The sequence below is a fragment of the Neodiprion lecontei genome, chromosome 2 (assembly GCF_021901455.1).
Source record: "Neodiprion lecontei isolate iyNeoLeco1 chromosome 2, iyNeoLeco1.1, whole genome shotgun sequence".
In the NCBI taxonomy this organism is placed as follows: Eukaryota; Metazoa; Arthropoda; class Insecta; order Hymenoptera; family Diprionidae; genus Neodiprion; species Neodiprion lecontei.
In genome coordinates this window covers 9,902,841-9,925,408 of record NC_060261.1, presented here as the reverse complement: position 1 = coordinate 9,925,408, position 22,568 = coordinate 9,902,841, and the positions used below count along the sequence as shown (strand labels likewise).

Sequence of the window (22,568 nt, the reverse complement as noted above, 5' to 3'; positions counted from 1 at the left end):
TGACAGTTTTTAGTATCGAAACTCCTCTATTTTTCAATGCGTCGGACAAGTTGCGGTCTTACAGGCGCACGGGAACTTCGCGAGCAAAATTTTTTGATTCTGTACTTTTGCAGGTGGTAAAATTAGGCGCGAATGATTCTTGCCGTCGTTTCATTTCCCCTGAAATAACAATCTGTAATCTGTGAGGAGCGAGAACCATATTATCGACGAAATAAAATCGCAAGCGTGCCAACGATGGCCATCTTGATATTATTCCATCGAGTTTATTTCATCACGTGTACATGTAGATCGATATGTTTGCAATGAAAATTACATGCTGTTCGTGATGCGCGTTCGGCGAAAGAAAATGTCGCATACAATTGTATTCTACGTGATGTTTGAGGAAAATAAGTATTTTACACGTATGCTAACGTAAATATACACCTGCACAACAATCTCCAAATGAAATATTTTCGCCAAACGTTATTACCTACTAATACGCATGGCATGTTGAACTCGATTATTAATTGACGGGAGTAACATAAAGAAACATGCGTACTTAACACTATACTTCGTCGTCGCTCCGGCATACACGTACACAAGGTAGACGTTTAATTTGTGTTCGCGGTAAAATACCCATCGGGAATCATCGGGTTACTGTTTGTTATTTCACCTAGATATATTTCCAACAAAGACAACTTACTACACGCTCGCAACGATACCGTACAAGTGTCGTTTGACGTAGCCTCTAGTATTTGCAGTAGGGACGTCAATTGAGGGCTGAAGACACGTAGCGCTTATTAGTCACGTACAAAGTTATCTGAACGCTATTTTCTTCCGTAAAATCATCACGTATAACGCCGCTCAATTTGCTTAAACAATAACGCGGAACGGTTAAATAGAAATGGGAATTGTTCTTCAAAAGAGAAAACTTTTCGCGAAAATTCGCGAATGTACATTAAGAATTCTCCTATTCTCTATGAAAATCCGATGATTCTATCCGGCTCAGTGTCATCGAAATTATGATAATAAAAGTTGGAATTTTTCAAGGTGAAACTTTCCAAGCTCCCAGGAAATGTCGCTCACTGTCGCTCGAGTCTTCCTACCAATCGATTAACAGTCGAATAGCAAATGGCCACGACTTCGCGACTAGAAGAGTTGAAACAAAGCCAGCACGCGGACATTTCTGCAGAAACTGTCGAACATTCCGCGGTGTTCGCGAAGAGGTGAAAAGAAAGACAGCTCGCCGTGCACCCTGTGGCTACCAAAGATACGCGGACAGGGATTTAATTCCCTCAAGCCAAGAAGTTCTTCGTCTTATTCACGGGCATCCGCCCAACTACTTCTAACCACAGTTTACATCGAATACGGTGATTCTGCGCAAGGACTTGTACAAGTATGCATTCATCCGCCTTACCGTATTGCACCGCAGTTATATACGAACGGCATTAGAAAGTGCAGCCAAAGTCAGCCTCGTTCCATCTGCAGGCATGCTTATACACTATTATTAGACGATCTTTGCAATTTATAAAACCAACGTAAATGGCGAAATTCTTTCAACTCCCGTTCCCTGCAATTTACACGTCCATGCAGTGTAAATCCACACCACTTCAAGACGGGCAAACGCTCAACTCAGACTTTCAAGATCACACCTGAAGCTGTTCCGATCATCGCCTCGCTTCACAGCTTCCGGAAAGCTTCGGACCCAATCGGATGCTTGTCAAAAATTTGGTAAAAATCAGCCGCACAGTGTGTTTCGATCTAACGTTGGACTCCTCGTCGACATTTACCTTCTTTCTGTCAACCTGTTGTCATGACATCGTCACTGCAAAGTGCGATAATTCTTACCTGGGTATACTCAGCGCCGATGAAGGCCTGTTCAATGCCGATGAACACCGTGATGGGAATGAGAAGTTGTTGGTAGGGTTTTTTGAGCTGATAGGCGGTGGCAGAGAGAAGTTGGATTCCACTGAGCTCCTGGCTGTCGGCTCTTCGCTGTTTTTCACCGTACCTGAAACAAGTTACGGATAAATTTAGCAAAAAGTTTTCTATAAAGTGCGCGGTGTACGAGGTGTACCAAAGAAGGGAAATATAGGGTATCTCGAGAATCCTTTACAACGGTACAAAACGCAGCGGCTAAACTCGGCTGGATAAAATTACACCGCTCGTATGCAACCAACGATCCATCGATCGGTGTTGGTACAGCCTTGCGACGACCTCGCTGATAGGCAGGATATGGGCAACCGATCGTTAAACGCGCACGCACACGTACACACATGGTGCGGTGTAATTACGAATTTATGCAAACTCGCATCTCTTCTCCTTTTCTAAGAAAAACACACGCACATGCTTGTCCGTAGACATGCGGCCACTTATATCGGCAGCCGGGGAAAAGTCGACTCGCTATTTGAATCCGGTATACGCGAGAACCCGCGAATTTGCATTAGTTACCATACAGCGTGTGTACGTAAAGACTATCGTACGCACACGATCTCTCAAAAGAATCGAAGATTTATTCTTTTTTTTTTATCCGTTCAACTATATTTAGACACTCAGATCCGTTCGATGTCGATTCGGCGTGCAATAGATCTATCATAGAGAACTCGCTTTCGTTGCGTTGTGAGAAACAAAAATTACTTTAATAATAATCCACTGCATGTTCAAAGTTTTTATTAACAATCACTCTTTTGTCTGAGGTGAAAATTTTGAACTGTTCCATTGCAAGACCGAAAGGTAAAAAATTTGTAATTATTTTATTTTATAAAAGTTTCCAAATAAAATTCACCATCTCTAGATTAAACGCATAGAAAATAAGGACCAATAATTTGAATAAATAAATGGGTTCCAATGCGAATTACTTTAATAGTACCAAATTCTCTCAAACAGTACTTTCTACTTTATCCATCACGGTAAGTCTTGTCCATGGGCGAAACTTTTCCGAATAAACTAATGACAAGATATTGTATACCAGCGGAATACTACTTCCGATAGTTTGTAAATTTAACTAGCTGCAGGAGTGGTAAAATTCACTTTTGAGTATCAAATTATAAAATAACGGCATATTTAGTTTCTAGTCCTTGACTATAAGCACTGTAACCGTTGTGACAGGTAGTTTCAGTTGCCTAAAAACTTCAATGTTATGTAACGAGAGAGGTGAATACTATATAAACGTGCCAATTCATCCCCGCCCTCTCAAGAAAAAAAAAAAAAAAAGAAAAACGTAACGTTCAATCAAAAAGTTCACCTTACAAACGAAATTGAATCTGGAACATCAACAGAAAAACGAGGCCTAGCGATAGGGTGGGAAATATTTGGCAGACACCTTCTAAGAACCTCACGTGCAGATCGCATCTCGGTCGAAGATCCCTGGAAACGGGTTGAGCTAAATATAGAAACGGTATAAGAACCGGGCCCGATCTCGCTTAAGGGTCTTGACAGCTACGAGCAGGGCGGCAAGGTGTAGGTCCGAAATTAGCCCAAAAAGGAACAAGTAAATCGGCGAAACGCGAATCTTGAGTTACGGGGGGCGAGGAGGGTTCCCTGGTACAAGGCAGGGTATAAGGATCGTTCAGGCCGATCGGATCGACGCTGCGGACAAGAGACCGGACAACATTCCAGAAAACACGTTTCAGTTTCTGGAGTCGAACCTGGACCTCCACCACGCGGGTTTATGCCTCGGCATACCTATACATATAAATATATATATATATATATTGCACGTATAATATCTCTGTGCAACAAGTAAACCTCGATGTATTAGCCGTCGACTCATGGTCTTGTCCGTCGAGGTGTGCACTGAGAAAAATTTCGCTTGTTACACAGTAACTAGAAAAATTAAGTAAAACAGGTATCGTTAAAGAAAAACGTTTAAATATTGTTCGAATTACGAGAAACGAGGTACGCCTAACCATTTTGCGCTATTGTCGATCCTTTTTTGGTAATTGCAACGCGAAATCAGTTTGCGAGGTTTACTCTACTTTTTTAGTTGAATAAGGCCTTAACGTCAATTTATCGTTGCACGAGCATTAAATTTTCACAACAGTTGCAAGAAAATATAGCAACAGTGATCGTAATGAGAAAGAATAGCAACGGATACTAGAATTTCCGGTAACGGCTAGAAAACTTATTTTCATTTTCTACCTAGAACTATATTTTTCGATTGTGGTAAAAAATGAAAAATAGTTAAGGACTGAGCGGTAACAGGAACTAAAAATTTCTCTCAGTGTGAGAGGAACTTTTTTTCTTCATAGTGCAGCTTGTATAGGTTAAATACTGTGATATAAAACGAGAATTCGAAAGCGGTTGTATAAGCGCGTCATGCTCTTGGCTGAAAAACAATCGTTTTTGTCAAGATTCATTTCAGGCTTCGAATCGATCAGTGAATGCGGAACAATTAAGGGAACGATATTCTTATTATGTGCCATAAGAATGACAAAAAACAATCGATTTTCGATTAAATCGATTATTTTATTCCAGATTAATCGAGTATCATCGATTCATGAACGATGCAATACAGTATCGATTTATGTGATTGAAATGAATATAAATTATTATGATTGTCAGTCAGAAGTGAATTGATTTTCGAATAGCTTGAAAGTCGAAACAGTTGATAGCATAAACATTTCACAACATCAAAAAAATTTGTCGAACATCAATCGTACCGAAGCCGTAAAAATTTATACGTATAAGTCGAAATTGCAATCGCGCTCAATTTATAAAAAACTTGTTCGACTTTTAATTTAAAATATGCTTAGAATTACGAAGCTTTTTTCGCGATGTCGATATCGCAAGTTATCAAACTACGAGAATTGTTTTTCAGAACTATAAATCCGATTCTCAAAATAAAAAAAAAAACTGTAAAAATTGATCTGTATAAGACGACCAGGAAGTTTGTAAATCGAAATTACGATTTTCCCTTTTTCTCTGTACACACAACTTTTCTCCTGAATGAGAATTCCTTGTTTTATAGAGCTTTCGATCCCCTATAAAGCCGGCATCCAACGATCGATCAAAGTTGCTAGATCGCTGCATCAGCGGTACTAAAAGCGAAGTGCTGTACCTATGACACGATGCAGCATGCATGCCAAGGTCGCAGAGAAATGGAGAACCTGAAATGCTTGCAGTCTGCAAGGTGCACGATCGCTTCGAGCGTGCTGGAGGAGCAGACAGAAAAGAATAGGATTGGATTGGATCGGATAAAATTGGATACATCGATGGCATCTAATAAAATTCACTTAACTTTGGAGAGGCTGATTATGGACAATCTAACTGGCGTGATGTTTAATATTCAAATAAGGTGCGTGTCCCAATTATTGACCTATTTTGGTTGTATCTGTTTGATCCTCAGTTCTAAAATTAGCAAAAAATAAATTCATAGTGTCTAACCTTCTAGCGATTGGTTTTATTTCAATTTTCATCCGATCGACTTGAAATTTTGACGTAATTGTTAAAACTTGCTTATCGATTCGAGATCGTGGCTAGACTTTGGAATTTCGGTCCCAAAATTTTTTTGCAATATTTGGGCTACGAGGTTGGACCCGAAAAGGCGTTTTCAACTAAAAAATTGTTTCTTATCTGTTACAAGCTGGACAGTGATGTCAGGAGATGTGCCATCGTAAAAGCTGTCGAGTTTGGAGTCATTCGCTACTTGCACGCGCCACGCCGCCATTTTGTTATTAATATCAACGAAAGAATTCTAAAATCTTCTCGAAACTACAAATAATAAAGCTCTCAAATTCAAAGTGCATCAAGTATTTTCATTTTCTGTGAAAACAAAAACTCCTAAAAATCGAACCCCGATGATAAAACAGTTAGCATGGAAGATAATTGTTTTACCATCATCGGGGTCCGTAGAGTTACGGCGATTATAATCGTCACGCCAAAGTTGGGACTTTTAAAATCAGTCTCTGTAAAGTTGAGTGAATTTTATTACGGGCCGTCGACAAAGGAGGAGGAACAAGATACGTGGATTAAACGCTCGCTTGCTGCGGCACAGTCGCAATTCCCGGATGCCCCTTTCTCCGATATAATATGTTAGTTATTTGCACCGTAACGGTACATGTCATTGAAATACTGTATAAATATACCCGCGCCAATGCACGCGTGGAAAAACGTGTGTTTCATGCATCTATATATCTGTACAGCAGTTTTTTTTCTAGTGTCGGCGCGTTCACGTCGTCAATATTAAACATGTATCTAATACGTTGTTACAAGTATAACAAATATATACGCACACACACATTCGTGTCCGTTGCAGTTTCATTTTTACAGCTTTTATTTGTCTCACTTTCCGTAAGCGTAAAACGCATCGCAATAATATTGCAATAATATCATCTGTAAAATTATAAACTCGTACGCGTATACATGCGACGTTACAAGTTTAGAGATGACAGATAATCCGATGCAAGAAATGTTTTCTTCAACCTACTTTCATTGAGAAAAGAAATACAGTTTTTTTCTTTCTTTGATCTTCACGGTTTTGAATGTGTTTTTTGTTTTTTTTTTTTTTTGTTTTCATACTTCTACCTGTAACCGACAACTGCTGTGGAATATAACGCATCATCTCGCTGCATTAATTACAGTAATTAGTTATAATTTAGGACGAAAATCACGTCACGATTATTATACCGGGACAATCTCTTGAAAGTTGAAAATCAACCGCGCATGCGATAAATAATTCAATCTCATTGGTCGGCGAAATCTTCCCGCAGCGATATTTTTTTCTGCGATGCAGGCCTGCCAACGTACGCAAGATGTGTACGTTTGAATTTTCAAAGAGCATAAGCATTAAATTCCGACCGTTCATTGAAGAATCAATTTTCCGACCCAATAACAAATGCTTCCCAAACCTTTCCGAGTCGCTATTTCAATTATTTGAGATTCTAACCTCGAAAATTCGTATCAACTGCATCGTCGGTAGAAACAGTTTGACAACTGAAACTCGAGTTGGCCAGCCTGCACGAACATCCGATAAAACTCGCGCATGCGCGGTTGATTTTCAAGTTTCAAGAGATTGCCCCGGTATATGTTTAATAATTCTGTTCTTTGTATTCCTTACTGAATCGTAAAGTGTCTACTTGCAGTGTGTGGATTTCACAAAGCCGTACTTTTCAGCACTTAAAACGGAAAAACAAGTCTGCAGTAAGGGTAATAAACAGTCTTGCTGAAACGGCGGATGGTTTATAAGGTGAAATAAATTGGCCAAGTCGTTAGTACGTACTTGCAATAACGATCCGTTTTTACGTATATGAGTATAATAATTTCTATTTTATCTTCATTGTGAATTATTGCCGCAGTATTTTAACCATCTTCAAAAGTATCGTTATTCTTTTTTCAATTGACAAAAACGTTTGGGTTGCTGCAGGTTTCAGTTTTAGAGAATGAATAATCATTTTCCTTATTTTTCCATTTTTTCTCTCTTTCGCTCACACTGTACATACACTTACTCGCAACACCTCATGGCTTACCACGAATCTCTGGACCCACGTACAACTCGAAGTGTGAGATTTCAATTTCCATCGAGATTTCTCTACAATCTGAATACAAAATTCCCCGTATTTTTCTCACGTGTCTGACGTGTTTTACACCCGTGCTGATATCGTCCATTTACGGCGATCCCGCACGCGAGGATGTAATTTTTCATCTATTTATTTTTATATCAATTCCTTTTCTTTTTCTCCTCTCTTCCTCTCTCACGTTTAAGCAAATATTTCCTGTCCACGCACAGAATGTCGATGATATTCCACAAGCACAGAAGATTTACGTACACCTGGTACGTATCGACGCGAGCAAGCGTGGATCGCAAAAAGAATTGTCAATTTTCTCCATCTCTCGCTATTACTCGTTTTTAATTTATATTCCAGCAATCGCACCGGGCCGTTTATACATGTGTGTGTAACATGCATATGTGTATACAACTTCGCACAAACTATCAGTAATAAACAGTTTGGTGCCATCCTGTGCCAGCCTCGAGACGCACAAGTAGCGTGTGTTTAATACATCCTTGGCCCCCTGCAGCAGCAGCAGCAGCAGCGGTTGTTAAATTTATTCAGAAGACACCGACGACTCGGCCATTTTGAGCCGATTTTCTTCATTTCATTATTTTTACTTTATCTTTTTTACCCTTTTCTTTGGTGGAACCGAGGTGTTGTAAACCAAATGAGCTTTTGCACGCCGTCTGGCGAGGCGGAAATGAACGTCGATCGTTGCGGAAAATCATAAAAGTTTATTAATTATCAAACAGAGCTAGGATAAATGCTCGAGATTCTTCATAATCGTGTGGCAAAGTGGGTGGTGGTTCGTACACGTTGGTATGGGATATACACGAGTGTCTATTCCCATCGAAGGTCGCTTGTATCGACATCGTGTACCGATCGCCAACGATTTGCCGTACGTAACTGCTTCACTGCTAAAGAAGTGTCGGTCTGCTCTCTTGTCGCTAAAAACGTGCCGAGTAGTTTGAACAGACTTTGCACACTGGTAATAGCGTAATGGCGTTAGTCGGATCGTTCGTATACTCGGTGAACAATGGCAGGTATGCCGAGAAATCGAGTTACGAGATCACTCGGCAATGATACATATGTATAGGTATACATATCAATGCGTAAAAATATACCTATATCTCTGACTTACTATGGTACAACCGGAGAAGGACGCCTGGAAAATCTTACGAGAGGAATGAAAAATTCGAAACGCGCTAGTCATTCTGATACCATTTTATCTTTATCTTTCTTTCCTTTTTTTTTTTTTTTTTTTTTTTTTTTACTTCTCTTGTTATGTAGAATCGAGTATAGTGCCGGTTGTTCTCATAGTCCTCAGAAAATGTAATTCGGTTGCATAGAATTTTGTCTTTTTTCATTCAGAGATGATGGTAACAGGTAACAATGTTGAAATGTTATCTGTGTTTGAAAATACGAAGAGAACGTCAAGTACGAGTGTATATTATCACTCGGTGTACGTTTAATTTTGGATGTTGCAATACCGGAGTTCAAACCGTAAACCAGATTGTTCTCAGAATTTTTCAACGCGTTCTTAAATTTATAATCGAAAAATCTTGTCGATCGTGAGATAAATTTCTTTCTCAAATCTTTCACTTTCTGTGAACATTTTTATAAGTATGCAGCGAAAAAAAAAAAAAAAAAAAAAAAACTGACCTACAAAACTAAAACCTTCCTATTTAGTCGGCTTTTTGCACGATAAAATTTCGTAATAAACGTGAAAGGATTCATCTTCGTCTAATGAACTATAGCGAAAATGTTGACGCGTTAATAAACAGCTTCAACTGCATTATAGGTATATCATGTGTGTGTTTATATATATATATATATATATATATATATATATAATATATATATATATATATATATATATCGCAGCTGAGAGATGTATTTTAAACTCTTGTGAGTAGGCGAGAGAGATTATATTTACATTCGTACGTGGATAAATTCAGTGAGTCAGGTTTCAACTTGTCACGTGTAGCATTTCGCGCGACAGGTGTGTACGATATGTATATATATATATATTATATACATACACATATACATATATGTAATTGTAGACGCATGTATACACCTACTAAGTAAGTCTATCCGTCCTTGTTCTTATATCTTGCCGTTAACTCATTCAGCTCATTCACTACCTGTGTATTATACCTATATCGAGGTATGCATATACATATATACATATATATATATATATATACACACACCGATACTGCATACGTTATACATGTCAATGATATGCGGAAGATACTTTGCGGTTTGTTGTCAACTTATTCGTGGAAGAATGCGGCCAGCTTTACGATTTGACTGTTACAATCGGATCGCCCGCCTCGTAATATATTATATTGCGTAATAACGCAGGTTCATCAACCCACACTTTTTAGTCTAGTGAGATTTTGAAAGGTGATTCGGCTGCATTTGACGCCTGTTGTACTCATCGCATTGTTAATAGGAGGAAAAGTTTTCGGCAGCTCGAATGTGATGTGCCATCAAATTGTGCAAGCGATTAGTTTATTTCTCGAGGGGATTTTGAAAATTTCACAAAAAAGTGAAAAACTCCCCCCCCCCCCCATTTTTTTTTTTTTATCAACGAGAGACACAAAACTAAGGCAGGGACGAAGAAAAGAATCACGGAGCGCTACTGGAATGACTAACCTAAATTTCAATACAGCTGCTCCCCAACAATCGGAAAAGAATAGAAACGGATTGAGAATTTCAATACGATCTATTCAGATTTCTTTATCCAAACGGATGTTTCGTATTCTTTGAAAAGAATTAAATTCGGATAGAAAGGATTGAATCGGATTGATAATTGCCATCCCTTATTCTAAATAAACAATTGAAACGAACAAGCTGTCAGAGGTGTACATAATTCGAGATTAGTCAAAACAATCCATACTGGGTCAGCGGCAAATAAAAGAGCAAACAGTGAGAGAAAAATCATGCAAGGCAACAACTGGGCTGCAGGGAAATTAACATTTGCCGTACGGTTTACAGGAAGCACGTTACATTGGCGCGAACTTTAAACCATGAAAACAAAGATAACGCCAAACGGAGACTGTGTTAACATATATTTATATATTATTTACTCCATAAGTTTGTAAAGCGACTAATTTTTAAACGCCAAACGAGATTGTTATTATTTCCTTGTTTCGTTTCCGCGGTGCGTTGTTTTCGATATCATACGCACGGCAACGTTGAAAGTGAAATTTTTTTTTTTTTTTTTCCTCGCATAACTACAGACAAATACTAAGATTTCGCGCGGATTCTTCGTATCTGATCGTCCTTTGTCTAGAATTACCCCAATATTATGCACAAATATATATATATAAAAAAAATATCCCTCAAGCGTTCCTTGGTCATAAATACTAATATATATCTGACAATGATAATGAATATGAAAAAATTAAGTGGGAAAAAAAAGAAAAACAAAAAAATAAAAAATAAAAAATAAATAAAAAAAAATTACATTCAGCTCGCAATCAATGACAACGGTTAATATAAGTATAACCAGAGTTTCTGAGGCAAGCTAATTATTAGCGTCAGCAGCGATCAGCTACGCGATGCAAACAACTGGAAGCGTACGTCCACGGCCATTGTAGTAAGCATCTAGACTTGTTAGCAACAGCGGTATACGTCACGGAACACGGCAGTGTGCTCACCAATTTCGGACTTGCCATGCATTACGTGAATCATGCATGCGATGCCGACGCGTTCGAATCGTCTCATCGCGGGTATACATAAATTTTAAAACTGTTGGCTTTCTCAATTATCGATGAATGAAAAGGAAGTGAATTTTTTTTTCATTTTTTATACATTTATAAGAAGAAAACAAGGAGGTTCGATTTTCTAAATCTACTTATTTTTAGAGGATGTGCAAAGCTCACAGGTTAACATTGCGACTCCCGAGTCACATACCTATTGGCACTGATAGATATAATGGGTGCATATGCGGTGTTGCCACTGCTTTCGAATACAATCACGTCCCTCCCGATAACAAAGCGAACGAAGGTTGTTCTCTTCGCCTCGTTTTCTTCATTGTGCTTACACGAGCATATATGGTACACATGCGATACATGCCTCGTTGTACGTGTAAAATAGAGAATCTGTTACGAGTAATGGGATGTAAGTATGGGTACGTAACAGATTGAGTACCGCGATAATCGAAAAACAAATTATCTCAACTGGAGTTTCGCTCACGTAATCGCGATGAACTCGCGAAAGAGAGAAAAATAATTTTAATAATTAACTACAAACACAGATAATACACGAAAATAGTAGAAAAAAAAAAAAAAAAACCTTTCGACGAATACCAACCACTGCAGTTATATAAACGCATACGTTGTTCGTGAATATTACTATCTGCAACGAAACCATGTGCAGACGAAATAACAACTGAGCGCGTTCATGCGTTGCCCATCGGATGTCCGCCATTTTGTAATCACATATCTCATATGATAATGAGGGAGGTTCTCTAGGTTTTGCTTAATGAACGACACACACACACACACACACACGTAATATTTCTAGGCAATCCGAGATCAAACCTGCGGCGTTTTGTTTGCATGTGTAGTATATGGGCATATACGACATATTTCGCAGTATTGGATAACAATGAATCATAGGGGAATTTCAAATCAGAACAAACTTAGTTCAAATTTGGATTCAATCCTTCCTGTATGACAGATATAACGGAAAAGAGTCGGAGTGAATTCAACGGTTAAATTGTACGTCTAGGTTATGTTAACGAAAATTCTTGTTATTATCGTAACGTATTATACTCCGAGATGATGAATTGTAAATATCGCGTAATAAACCAGTGCGAAAAAATGTATGCAGAAAAAATTGAAATCGCCATCAACTCGTCTTTTATACACGCATATATTCATTCATGCGTCATGCGTCTGTCGTCTGCTAAATATCTAAAAGCAGTTGTTTCCCAGGGTGGCCAATTGTAAAACTTTTTTACAACTATAGGCTTCGAGTACAACTGCCAGCGACAAATGTCAAAGTTTTTGAGGTTACGTTCACGACGGTTGGTCACCCTGAGACACAACTGCTCTCGACTTTTCAGCATACGACGGACCATGCAGTCGTTAGCAATTCACTCCGTATATTAAATAATGCAGTGGAGCGTTTTCGTGAAACAATATAGGATGCGCGTAAAATTTTTCTTAACGTACTTGCTGACAAACAAAACCATACATATGCATATGTACATCATATTATATAACATAAATTTATTTCCATATTCACGCATGTTGCACATGCGTAATAAAGTTTACGAATGTGTTACTCAACCCGGGGATACCGTTTCCGCGATGCATAAAAAGCGTAAATATGCCGCATGTACGCACGTGTAGTGTAATATATTGTACATATTTGCAGTCTGCTCGTGCAGTCTTGAATAACAAGGGAAAAAAAAAATAAAAAATTACGTTTAAATCTCGTGTTTTGTCTTTAATGCTATTAGACGACAGACGTTTACATGACCAAATTTTAATTACAGGCTAATTGCAGAATATAAATACACATTGTAATACGCTTGCAACGTACGTGTTACATAATTGACGCAAGCAAGGAAACTGTTTCGTGTATCGGATGATTTAAGAAGTTCATCGATGCAACGAGCGAAGAGAACAGATTTCAACCTCAACAGGTGTTTCGAAACGAAATCTGACGAAATGTATTTAATTGACTAAAGAAAGCAAACGTAAGAGAAAAAAAAAAAACTTTGATTATTAGTGAACTTCGTGAAAAAGTAAGAAAAACTGTGAGTTTGCTCGGTCGGTAAGGGTAGGAGTACTACATAACCTACCGAGACCTTATCACGCCATAGTCGTGTATATTCAGTATTTATCCAATGATTTATTATTTGTGTATTCATTTATTTACATTATTTAGGAATACAAGAATAGAAAATATTGAATTCATCGAACTAGCTTAATTTTACTCAGAAAACTATATTTTCTAATATCCGTACAAATTCATCCAAAACACTTCATTCTCATTACTTTGGTATTGTCAAATATTCAATCTTACAACGTTGTAGGTACCAATATTTATCGCGATCGAAAAATGATAATCTTTAATTGACGACTGCAAAAAAAAAAAAAAAAAAAGAACCTGTTTCAGTGAACTTGGAGAAAATAATCTGAAGAATTAAATGAGCCTGCGTTTCAAACATGAAATCGAACGAATCTATCAGATATTTGATAATTTTGAAGTGATTTGAAACGGAACATCAATGACTGACCATTACTTTATAAACCAGTATTTTCTATTTTCTTGATTTTTTTATTTTTAAAAAGATCTTCGTAGCTTGTGAGTATAATAGTTTCATGAATATTGAATCTTCGACTATCTCTTACTAGAATACGTAAAAAGTATCGATCATTGGGCAACAAACTTTCTCAACCGCGTCAAACGACGTTCAATGTGTTTTATAAAAATTGAGATAAAACCGCGTCCGTATCTGAGAATGACCTAGCAAATAATACTGCAGCATGTGTGTTTATTATACGTATGCTGCGCGTTGTATTCGTGTAAATAAGTGACGAAAATTGACTCTGTTTCTTCATCTACTGCCTCGTTGAAAACGTATAAAGAGTACATATTTGCACACACGGGGTTTCGATATCGTTAATTCAAGGCAACGATCAATTCGACATCTCGTTCGAGCAAGTGACCGTGAAATGTACGTATAATACACGATATAGAGAGCAGTTCAAGGCTGGACGCGGAGTAATTCTGAATAATTTTCTTTGAAAATATGTGCGGCACTCGCAAGGACGCGTAAATTGTTACACCCATTTGTTCGCGCGAAAATAAATTTGTGTCAGTGATATGTGAGTGTGCAATTTTCGAAGCATTTATAGGTCCATGGTTACGAAAAAAAAGGGGTGCACGATAAAAGACGATTGAAAAAAAAAAAAACCCATCCATGTATTGTGTAATTATAAATGATAGGTAAAAAAGGATCAATAGTTGTTGACTTGATTCTCCTTCTTTGCTTTTTTCCGTCCGTTTTTTGTTTTTTAAATCTTGTACTCACGATACCGGATTAAAATAACGTTCGTCTCGTCATCGCCCGTTTGTCGAAACACGAACGGACATTTGTTTCGTATGAATAGCGCGGGTAATATGCGCGAAATAAAAAAAAAAAAAAAAAAAATAAAAAAAAAAACAGGTCTTATTGTTATTATTACAATTATCTCGGTTTTCTATGCGTCAATCATTCGGGCTGTTTAATTGTTGTATATACAAAGCGTGCAGCCGCGATTTGTTATAATTCACGACTTAATACAGACAGTTCTGAAAAGCGAATTCCGCACAACATCGTTTTTTTTTTCTCATTCTTTCCTTCTTTTCGTTTTTTCGGAGTATAACTCGCGTCGCTTTATTATTATTATGAAGCAAGGACTAATCTGTGTCTTATGCATAAAAGATTAGCCAAACTGACATTACCAAATAGTGTTTAAACGCGAAGGCTGCACCCATACGGAGAAAAATAATCCAAGGTCGTTATGTGTAATTCAAAGAATGATCAGCGCGAATATGCCGGGTTTTATGGAATATATATGGACGCGGAAATTTTCCACCATCCCGAAACAAAGAAGATAAAGCGAAGTCCGTAAAGTCATTACTTCGCAACTGTACGATCGTGTGAAATTGAGTAAACTATTTTTAAAAAAGCAAAGTGTATCAAAATTTTGTAAATAAAACTCCTTCGAAGTCTTCTAAACAATTTTAACGATCTGTGATAAACTCACCTCGAAAGCGGGTCGACGAATAGAGCAACTATTATCACCGCGAGCACAACGCAAGCTAGATAAATTGACGATATCTCGTAGATTTCCGAGTCTGGAGGCCTCTCGACTACTTCGTTTGCTCCGGCACCGACGACGCAGAAATTAGCACCGCAAAGCCGGATCTTGTCCTCGTTAACGGTATGATTTCCATCACCGCTGCCGAACTCTCCGTTGCTCAATACTGGAAGCAGAATAACGACAGGGGTTGGAGTTGAAATTTTTAAAAAGCAATCGATGATCGCTAAAGGGGAGAATTTAAAGAAAAACCTGTTGGTGTTGGTTTTTTTTTTTTTTTTTTTTTTTTTTTGAACACAATTTTTCTTTCGGATCTATTGAATGTGTGCCTTGACCGATATTTTATAAAGAAATGACTTTTACTTTTGGAAAAAAAAATGTCACTCATAGCGGTTTATGATTGTCTACTTAAATTACTCTAGGAGATTACGATGAAAATATGAATATAAATTTTCTAAACGCAGATTGTCGTACGGTTGAAGAAAAATTGAGAACCAATTGACTGTGATGAATTACAAGTTGAATTAATTATACTGAAAAAAACTGAAGCAATAATTTCAACTAGTAAGAATTTCGAGGAATCGTGATCGCTCGTTTTGCAAATCGCTCATTCAAACTAATTCTGTACATATATTGGAGTGCCATAAAAACAAAAAAAAAAAGAAAATGGAATAAGCAGTTTTTCGATTATTTTGCAAAAATTATGAGTATTCCAATGACGCAGTTGTATAGAAATGATTAGCGATCGGTGATTTAAGCCTAATCGCTTCGGTTGGTTCCTGCTTAAATTGTATTTCGCAAAATAGACATCGCTAAAAAGAGTAAGACGACGCAATATGGCAGTTGCAAAATGCACGTTGCTGCTTAAGACGCGTAATTTCCGTGCCTCCGAGTACTCTGAGTTGCAGGATAGAGATAAAAATATCGCGAAGCGTCCATCGACGTCCAAGGACGTCCAAGGACGTCACGTTGGCGACACGCCCGCTGAACCAGGGCTGATGGTTCTCTCTCTCTCTCTCTCTGTTTTTTTTTTTTCTCCTTTTTATTCTTATTGCCTTACTTTTCCTTCCTCGGAACTCGACGTCGCTGTTTATTCTCTTCTTCTCCACACGGAACGCGCGTTTCAACATTTCGAATGGGAAGTATCTGAGAAATATTTTCCTTCATCAATGGTACGCGGTCTAGTTACGTTTTTTTCTTACGCAAATAACACGAAAAGTATATTTATCTACTTATATACCTCTTAATCAGAAAAAAAAAAAAAAAATACACGTCGCTCTAAATAATAGATTTGCGACGTTTTTTTTTCTCACTATTCGCATTGATTACAATTATAATGATTTATCTTTAAGTAGGTTGTAAAAGTTTTTTTTTCCACCTACGTACAATAATTCTGTTTTCACAGGAACTTTCAATTATGCAATGTGACTTTTCTTTTTTTTTTTTTTATATTCTCAAATACGGCCTCAGTGACTTTGTGTATTATTTTAGGCATATGTAATTGGTAGTTATCATGTATTAGACACGCTTAATCTTCGGTCATAAATTGTACACCTTATCAATGAATGGCATATAAGTTTGAATAAAACTATGACTGTTGTTATTATTTCTACTATCATTATCATTGTTATTATTGAACACTGTTTATAATTAACTGCGTAAAAATTTATGGCAAACATGTATTGAATAAATTTGCCGATATATATATTGGAAACCGATGTAGAGAAATCATTTCTGGGAAGTTATCGAATTGTTATTATAATTATTATCGTTGTTATAATCATCACCGTCATCTCAGCCGTGAGTAGCAACTGTGTCGGATTGTTTATTCGACCCTGTTCACACATCTATCCTTCATCGAGGAAACGATGCTCATATAATTATAAAAGATACAAATCGTAAGAACGTAAGTAGAGAAAGAAAAAAAGAAACAAAAAAAAAAAAAAAAAGAAAGAACTTCCAAAAAACTTACGCGAATTATAAACGTCTAGATCGGCAAAATAATACAATCAACTACACTTGTGCATATAAAAGTTTGCGCAAACAACTTGTGTATATGTATTTACTCGTATACATGGCTATGGATACATATTCTTTGCATATATATATATATATATATATGTACACGTAAAGATCATTAAAATTTTAGGTAAGAATCGGCCCGAGGCGTTATTCAAAGCCAAACGATTTTACGCGGAATTGTTATTGAACATTTTGCATTCTTGAATCGTTTCGTTGAGACGCGATACGTAGGTTTTATAGATATATACAGGTATACCGCATATGTATACCACATAATTTCTCGCAAACTACTTTCACCCGTTTTCGACGTTCCGTGCTAATACCGCGTTATACAAGGTATTAACTTTATCGAACAACCGTTTTTGCTAACGGTTCAACGTACAAATATATACATATACATACCAATGTATCTGCATGAGGTTATATATATACATATATGTATGTATGTATGTACGTATATGTGTATGTATAATGTTACACAGACAGACATGATCGCGTGCCATCGCGAAATGTCACCGAAGAGCCGATTTCTTTTACGATTCTAAAACGTAGACACACAGATTGTAAATTGACGTAACATATACGATAGGTTTGTATGGAAAAGAGGTCGTATAATCGGAGAAAAAATTTTTAAAAAAATTATCCAAACGTGGAATATTTCTTTAAGATATCAAAATATTTTTTTCAATTTTATGGTTATCAAAATAATCATTCAAGCCCAGTTATGAGATTATATCGGATTTTCTGGAGAAAAAAAAAAATCTGTAGATTTCGTGTAGTTTGAAATTTCGACTAAGCTCGTGTGAATTGTACCCATGTGAAAAAAGTTTACACAAATTTTACTCCGAGGCGTTATAAAAGTTACGAGAAACTTTACACGGCTTGGTGAAAATTGTACAGGGATGAGTGAATTTTTCGTTTTGGACCAATACCTGTACCCAAAATTTTTAACAGCTTCGAGGCCTGAGGGGGAAATATGTCGGTGAATGTGTTAAGAGATTTTTGAATTAATTATAATACACCTGAATTAATGAGAATAAACTAAGGAATAACTGAATTATGGAAGATTAAGTCAAGTCAATTTGACTTAGTTTGTATTCGTGCGAGGATTGTCTGTTTACGGAAGAGCAAAAATTAAATTGAAACATGGTTGAAAGATTGAATTGAAACTTTACGAACCTCGCTTGAATTGGAATGAATTATCGAGAACCATCGAGAAAAACATTGAAATTCATAAATTGAAATGTATTGAGTTGATCTAAAGAAATATATCTAAATTGGAAAAATTAAATCAAAATTAAAAAAAAAAAATTAAGCTGAATTACATGAATTAATTTAAATTATTTCAACTGAAAAAATGATTGTGAAACCCAAATCTCATGTTGTAATGTAATAACGTCAGGCTAAAAATCATAATTGTATACTGCCAACACGTGTCTGATAATTTGTATTATTGTTATTTGTCGACTATATAAATTCATACAGTTAGTTTTGAGATTATCGAGCATTAGGATTATCATAACGATGTTGTTGATTCCTCTCAAACAATTAGGTACGTACAGCGCGCATATTTTAAGTAGGTATATATTTATATGTATATACGCACATACGGTTTTACATATATATTATATATATATAAGTGGCAGACACGGATCTAGATACCATAAAAAATACTCTGACGTCGGTTTATCGAACTCGTCGTCAGATTTCTCTTCCTTTTTCAATTACATCGTCATTCCCCTCGACGAAGTTTGATAGAACAATCTTAGAAAGTATCTATAATTCTTATTTTCCTGCTTAGAAATAGGATTTCGAGATCAAATTCTTCCCGCTGATTTTATAACGAATTCTCTTCCGTTTCATTGTCAAAAATTCTTCGCTTCGCAGTTCGGCAAGCTGCATTTTATATACATAACATAATCTTGCCGATTTCCTCATCCCGTATAATTTAAACGCGTTAATCTTTCCACAAAATACAAAAAATTTTACAATTAAGGTGTAGGTAAAATAATTTTCTTCAATTTTTCATTTAAACGTACAACCTATTTAGTAATCCTCACTTCGCTCTAAAATATTTCTTTTAACATATACATGCTTATTTTTTTAGCGTAGTAAATTATTTTTCAGGTAATACATTATTGCATAGTTTTACATAAACTTTCACAATTCTGGCAGAATCAAAATAATGTCAGTTATTTTATCACATTATATCTCTTTCAATATACATTAATAATATACAATGTACGTATCATGCAAAATAAACTTGTTTCGTATACAAAAAATGTCAAATTTATCACTCGATAATTATCGGAATCCCGTTTTCAACATTGGTTTTTTCATCTCCATTTTACGCGATGCATTAATATCTACAAATAGATGAAAAAAGAATCTCCGCCTCACTTCACACAGATCACGAGCGTATATTCCGATGATTGATTTTTTTTTTTAACGTAAATAAAAAAAAAAAAAAAAAAAAGATAAGAAAAAACAACGTTATTCAATCTCTAACAAATAATAGGTATAATAACCAATGTAAAGAACACCGACGTGACGTAAGCCTGACTGAAACGTCAGTCGAGCGTCCGACCATGCATTGAACTCTCTACTGCAGCAGGGATAGGGCCTTGAATGCGATCAGACACGCGACGATCGATACTCGTGATCGAGCCACGTGCCATTTTTATCACGACAATGTCCTCCTTCTTACACTTGAATTTCATTATCATGCCCGTTCGATTTTTTTTTTTTACAAAAATCTCGATTCACCAGCTTCGTGTAATAAAGTAAAAATTGATACCCGATGTCATAAACATTTGATGTGAAAGACAAAACCGTCCAACTTCCACATCGATCTAATCTATCATTATCGGGATGTAATATTAGGGAGAAGACGCATCTTCCTACCATGTAAGATGGCAAAAGTAGGACAGATTCGTGTGCAAGGTTCGTAGTACCGATAACGCCACTCGTGGCGCTGGGTTCGTTAGTTAGATAGGGAATTATGCGCGCGCAGAAGTTTAACGTTTTTTTAGCGATGCCAGCCAACGGGCGCAGTGCAACAAACGATAGCAGCGCTGCGAATAAACGCTACTGGTACTACACAAAATTTTGACCAAAATGTGGTCCACTTTTGCGAAATGAAGATATGTCTTCTCCGTAACATTGCTTCCTGCTTACGACAAATCGACTATTGCGGTAAAGGTTACTAGGCAATTAAGTTTTGCATAATATTACCAGTTAGTGTACGACATAATGTGTGATTTATGCGATACGTTAGGATAATTAGGGGGAATCTTAGCGTGTGAAAAACAGGTGAGACCAGGGCATAAAAATATGAAATAACGAAATCGTTTCGACGGCTAATCGTTGGCTAGCGAAAATATTTATTTTCGAGGTAACGATATTGGTGGCAGAAATAACGAGCGGTCAGGAAACGCGAAGGTGCGATTAAGATTCGTTATTTCACTAATCATGGAGGAGCTTGTTATTCGAAACGATCGAAAACCGCGGCAAAGGCGCCTAATTGGTACATGGAACCAATGATAAATGCAAAAATACATATCTCGTGATATTCACCCATAAAATAAATTGCGTTGAACGCAAAAGAGTGCGTGGATAAAAACTGACAGTATACAAGAAATAAGCATGGGTGATACAAAAAATATTATTAATCATCGCGTTTATCGAACGAGTTAGCGGGTCAACAATCAGATAATTTCTTCACGATAAGTTTTCCTAATTTGCAAATTTCTGACAAATATCTAGCCGTGTCAATTCTCTGCGAAATTCAAATTAAAAATCGATAATCATTTGACACGACAATCTGAGTAAATTTTGCAGTTTCGAATCGAATGACACCTATTTCTGGAAGTTTTCTGGAATTTAATTCCCCTTTTTTCTTTTCATCAAAAATTGATCCATCGTACAGAAAATTCTCGATCATATATTGCCTCCATGTCACATTTCAATTTGTGATAAAAAGTTATCGATGTTCTAGTTCGAACATCGTTGCATCTTGAGAAAAAACAATTAGCTCAAAAGTTATTTTTAACATAAATGATGATACGTTTCTGATATGCGTGAGGTTGCGTTTCGATTAATCTTATATTTTCATCGAATCCTCTGAATAAAAAATCGTACCTTGCGAAATCGCCTACACAATACGAAGCAAACAAAATTAAATTTATGCTGAGCTACGCGTCGTCGGTATAAACTACACGCAGGTTACTTTATTCCTCGGTTCACTTTCTCAATCGAGCTGCAGACACCGCACGTTTTATATAAGTTGCGCAATGTGGCAGTGGATAAAAGATGTGTCAACTTTCGACGATCGAAAATTATCGGTCATTTATTTTTATTCTCCAGATTGCATCGACCATTGCTTTTACAGTATAACGCGTTTGACGTTCAACGTATAATTCACGCTCAGCCCTCTGCGATAATGACTGATTGTATGCAAAGATGTAATATTAATTGCCGATAGTTTTATAAATAACTAATCACATTGATGCAATAAAAATATATACATACATGTAGATATTCGTCAAATCGATTGAGTATAAATCGCGTCTATAACTTTGTCACGGTTTTGTTACGCAACCAAGATATCCAACAAAATTGTGCGGTGACTTTTAAAGTCGTATACCCACAACGTTCCACACACAATTCGCATACCAAATTTTCCATGAGGAGTTGTGGTCATTTTTTACCAACTCGCTATATGTAATTACATATTGTATACCCGTGACTCGTTTCTATGATGGGCGTTTCGACTTTGCCCGGCGTATATTTTATCGAAGTTAACAGTTTATAGGCTTCTAAGATTTTCGCTTACGATTCCAAAAAAAATGCCTGTGCGTTTTTTCCTCGAGTTTAAATATTCCAATTCATACGCGTTTTGGGTGTGAAATTTGTACCGAATAGTGTTAAAAATTCGCAGGAAAATTTACCTCGCCTCGGGTGAAAAAAAAATTTCCTACGCGAACGATCGTATCAAATGGATTTCCGATGTCGTGTGAATCGATCTTTTCCACATCTCGTATCAAGTAACCGAACTTCAAACGATTGTCTTCGGTATCAAATACTTAAAATTGTATCAATTACACGTTTGGTTCGTGAAATACATGACACAGCCACGACTGTATAAGAAAAAAATTAAGAATTCGCCGATCTGTTCCCTACATTTTTAGTCTTGTATTATAAGTAGAGAAGAAACAGTTTGTTTATTTCTCACGAATAATCT

General features: G+C 36.7%; 1 protein-coding gene across 2 annotated transcripts in view; it reads right to left on the bottom strand.

The window, feature by feature from the left end:
* Positions 1–22,568, bottom strand: part of LOC107218325 (UNC93-like protein) — a 61,283-nt gene that overhangs the window by 17,684 nt on the left and 21,031 nt on the right. For both annotated transcript variants that reach the window (XM_015656159.2, XM_046733238.1), the window contains exons 3-4: positions 15,251–15,470; positions 1,828–1,990 (exon numbers count right to left, since the gene is read on the bottom strand). In XM_015656159.2, coding sequence (XP_015511645.2) covers positions 1,828–1,990; positions 15,251–15,470 — 383 coding nt within the window. The remainder of the gene's footprint in view (positions 1–1,827; positions 1,991–15,250; positions 15,471–22,568) is intronic.